The 4,315-nt window shown below is 54.7% G+C and overlaps 1 protein-coding gene across 1 annotated transcript in view; it reads right to left on the reverse strand.

Annotated features, from left to right (window-relative positions):
* LOC107295720 (iroquois-class homeodomain protein IRX-5) overlaps positions 1–1,245 on the reverse strand; it is a 1,794-nt gene extending 549 nt beyond the window's left edge. The window contains exon 1 of the mRNA XM_015825042.1: positions 991–1,245. Within this exon, the coding sequence (XP_015680528.1) occupies positions 991–1,245 (255 nt within the window). The remainder of the gene's footprint in view (positions 1–990) is intronic.
* Between the last annotated feature and the right edge of the window lie 3,070 nt (positions 1,246–4,315).

A 4,315-nucleotide genomic window follows, 5' to 3' on the forward strand; every position in this document is an offset into this window, starting at 1 on the left:
GTCCCCTTCTCGGCAGCCAAACTGATGGGCATCTAAACTGATTGACCTGACTTGAATTCAAAGGGGGTCAGGGGGATGGGAGCGGGTGGTGGGAGCGCCGTGTTCCGACGTGCACGTACAAAAAATAAAGTGATGGGGTGGGAATCTCTGAAGAGCTAACCAGGCGGCACCCTAAATTTATTTTCTTTCCTTCTCTCGCTTTCTCTCTCTCTCTCCATTTCTTGCTTTCTTTCTCTCTCCATTTCTTTCTCTCTCTATCTCCACTTTCTTTTTCTCTTTTTCTTTTTCTTTCTCTCTCCACTTTCTTTCTCTCTCCACTTTCTTTTTCTTTCTCTTTCTTTCTTTTTCTCTCTCTCTTTCTTTTTCTTTTTCTCCGAACTGCCAAAAAACCTCTTCCCTCTCCCCTTCACCCTTTAGCTTCTAACCCGAACGAGCCGGGCGCTCGGCTTCTCAACCCAGCCGACCCGCTTCGCCTACGAGTTCCCCTCGTACTCCCGAATAAACGGGCTGATGCAGCCGAGAACTGCTTAGGCTTTTGCGGGAGGCGAACCGGCGGCAATTTCCCCCTTGGGGATCTCCCGTGAAGGGGAGAATTGCCCCCATTTGAGACGAAGCAGGACCCGACGCAACCTGCCTTCGGCTATTAGAAGCCGGTGGGCCCGAGACTTCGTAGGGAAGGGCCCGGAGCCTCCAGACCGGGCCGGCTTGCCTTCCCTCCGTTCCCGGCGTCCTTTCCCTGCAGCCAGAGCCGTTTCTGCAAGGCCCCCAAGCAAAGCCCGAGCTCCGGGCGTCTTCCCCGCCTCCCCTTGGCTCCTGACTTCGGGGGTCCCTTTCTCGCCCAAGCCCCCTGCCCACTCCTGCCTCCTTCCAGCCAGCGCCGAGGAAGGAAGGAAGGAAGGAAGGAAGGAAGGAAGGAAGGAAGGAAGGAAGGAAGGAAGGAAGGAAGGAAGGAAGGAAGGAAGGAAGGAAGGAAGGAGCGGGGCTGCTTACCACGTAGGAGGAGAAGGCAGCCGCGGCCGCCGCCGCCGCCGCCGGGTCTGTGCCGTACTGGAGGTGCGAGTTGTAGCCGGGCGAGGGAGCGCTGAAGGCGGTGGAGCCGGCGTAGGGGGAAAAAGCCGAGCCGGACGGCGATCTGCCCAGCTCATCCGTCCGCGGACCGGAGATCACGCTGGTGCTGTAGGCAGGGCAGGAGTAGAGGGCCAGCGAGGCGGACGGCTGGTACAAGTAACCCTGAGGATACGACATGGCCGGAAGCTGCTGGCAGAGCTCCGCCAGCCAGCCAGCCAGCCCGCCCCAGCCAGCCCCGCAGCAGCCGCCGCCGCCGCCGCCAAAGCGCAACGCCGGTCCGAGCTTCGGGCTTGGTGCTCGGCTACTGGCTCTCTCCGGAGCGCGTCGTCGGAGCCTGCCGCGGCGGGCGCCTCTGCCAACGGCGGGCGGGCGGAGAAGCCCCTCTTCGCCGCCTCCCCTCCGCAGCGGCTGTGGCTGGAGTCTCCGGCGCGCGGCACCTTTCGCCCCCCCCTTGCCCCCCTTCTCCTCCTCTTCCTCCTCCTCTTCCTCCTCCTCCTCCTCTGCAGGCGTCTTCTTCTCCTCGCTCCCCCCCCCGCCTTCCGCTGGACGAGGAAAGGGTCGCTTTCTCCTCTTGGGCTCCTGGCTCGCTCCTTCTCCCTCGCCTGGCTTCTTGACCGCCCGCCCGCCCCCCTTCCCTGTGCGCGCTCCGCCAAAGGTCCTGCCAAGACGCGAAGTTGGAAATTGAGGATTCTGACGCCTCCGACGCAACGCGCCCGAGCTCCGCCTTCCGCGGGGGGGGGATGTTGGTGGAGCGAGAGAGGGCGACGGGGGGGGGNTCTCCTTCTCCTTCTCCTTCTCCTTCTCCTTCTCCTTCTCCTTCTCCTTCTCTCCCTCTCTCCCTCTCTCCCTTTCTTTCCCGCTCCCTGTTGCAGGAGAGGCATTTCTGATATCTTTCTGCCTCCAGGAAAACGGATCCGTCTTTCCAACCCTCGACCAGCCGAAGACCCCTTCCCACCTCCGGCTTCTGCGCTTCCGAAGTTTCCCTTTCAGCCTAAGGAACGACCCCTGAGCCCACCCTCACAAATGACAGGCCACTCCCTAAGCCCGCGCGGGGCCACCTTAGTTGCAAAGCGGCCGAGAACCAGCCTGCAAAGCTAGCCTGTTTGGCGAAGGGGGCTTCTTGGCTGGGACTGGACACCCTCCCCCCACCCTTAAGCCCGGTGGGTGAGTGGGCGGGCGAAGTCTCCTTTAGGCGACCTCTAAGCTTTCTTTGGGGAGAGGTGGAGGAGCGCGAGGTCTGCGCCCGGCAGCAGTCATATGTCTGGGCTCAACAGCTCGGCTCGCCCCTGTACGGAGGCTCTGGGGGGCGCTTAAGTCTCTGCGAAACTTTCTGGCGAGATTCGATTCGGCAGGTCGGGATTTGTTTATCTATTTTGCTTCCTTTAGTCAGGAGGGCGTAAGGGAGAGGGGGGACGGGTGGAGACACTCAAAGAGAGAGAGAGAGAGGGGGGGGAAGAAAGGAAGGAAGGAAGGAAGGAAAGAAAGAAAGAAAGAAAGGAAAGGAAGAAAAGAAGGAAGGAAGGAAGGAAGGAAAGAAAGAAAGAAAGAAAGAAAGAAAGAAAGAAAGGAAAGAAAGAAAGAAAGGAAGGAAGGAAGGAAAGAAAGAAAGAAAGGAAGGAAGGAAAGAAAGAAAGAAAGAAAGAAACGAAAGAAAGGAAGGAAAGAAAGAAAGAAGGAAGGAAGGAAGAAAGGAAAGAAAGGAAAGGAAGAAAAGAAGAAAGGAAGAAAGGAAGGAAAGAAAGGAAAGAAAGGAAAGAAAGAAAGAAAGAAAGAAACGAAAGAAAGGAAGGAAAGAAGGAAGGAAGAAAGGAAGGAAGGAAGGAAGGAAGGAAGGAAGGAAGAAAGAAAGAAAGAAAGAAAGAAAGAAAGAAAGAAAGAAAGAAAGAAAGAAAGAAAGACAAAACTCCCAGGAGGTTGAGAAAGAGGTTAGTTAGCAAGAAGGGAACGGCTCGCAGAAGTATAGTAGCGCTCCGAGCGCAGAATCGGCTGGGAACCGAATTTGGGGCGTCCGTATTTTTCCACCAAGCGTGTGTCCGCCGTTCTTACCCGGGAGAGGCTGGGATTTTCGGGTAAGGCTAATTTTGGACGCCTCCATCCATCCACCCACCCACCCACCCACCCCGGACGTTCAAGCGATTTTAGAAAGTTCTCCGCCAGGTGAGGCTGGGGATGAATTACGTTAGCAGGATCGATCCCCGCCAAACTGGCCTTATTGGGAAAAAAAAAAAAAAGATCGTTCTTAATTCTCAAGTCCTCGGAAGGGAACGATGTCTCGTTCATCCTCAGTTTTAAAACCGCCGCCCCATTTTCTTCCTAAAGAGAGCAGCGGCTTGAGGCTAAGATGCCGAGGCGGCCTGCTTTTCCGCGGACAAGCAGTTTCGTTGGCTAAGCCGGAGTCCGGGTTTTTACTCCCGAGTAAGGCAAGCACGGAGGCTACCTGTAAGGACGGGTACACAAGTTGGGCTCCACCAAAAAGTTTAAGTTGGGAGTCTACCGGATTTATTCGGAAGTAAGTTCCGTGGAATTTAATAAGCTCTCTCCAGTTTTTCCCCTCGCTTCCCCTCCCCTCCATTTCTCTTTCCCCCACCCTCGGGGGCGGGGGGGGCTGCACATAATTGTCCAATTACGACCCCCAAAGCAGCGGCGGTGTCGGTCTCCTCCTCATCCCAATTAAAGAAAAACAAACAAACCTGAGGCTACCAAATTCTTGGACCTAGGATGACATTTTGAAACCCCATCACCACCACCAAATTCTAGATATTCAATCTCTCTGATCAAAACTTTCCCGAGGGGGAAAAAAATGGTTAGCTCTCCCAGGATGGTTTTGTCATTCTTCCGGATCAAAGAAAGAAAGAGAAAGGAAAGAGGCAGAAGAGAAAGAATCTGAGTGCTTGATGGACCTCCTAGCACAGACAACTAACTGGTGCGGGGCAGCCAAATCTCCAGAGAGGTTCCCCCCCCTCGTTGCATATTTATTGATTCCTCTTCCTTTCTCTGATCGCAGCCTCTAATTCCTTTTTATGTGCTTGAAGGGTGCACATTCTTGGCTGGAGAAGAGTAATACTAATACTAGTAATCATAACAGATTCTAAGGCCTTTGGACCAACCTGAATTGATCCTACGCTCTCAGCATTTGCTAAACATAGAGAAAGAAAGAAAGAAAGAAAGAAAGAAAGAAAGAAAGAAAGAAAGAAAGAAAGAAAGAAAGAAGAGGGAGGGAGGGAGGGAGGAGGATAGAGGAAGGAAG

The sequence above is a fragment of the Protobothrops mucrosquamatus genome, unplaced genomic scaffold (genome assembly GCF_001527695.2).
Source record: "Protobothrops mucrosquamatus isolate PMUCROS unplaced genomic scaffold, P.Mucros_1.0 scaffold2457, whole genome shotgun sequence".
Taxonomy (NCBI): domain Eukaryota; kingdom Metazoa; phylum Chordata; class Lepidosauria; order Squamata; family Viperidae; genus Protobothrops; species Protobothrops mucrosquamatus.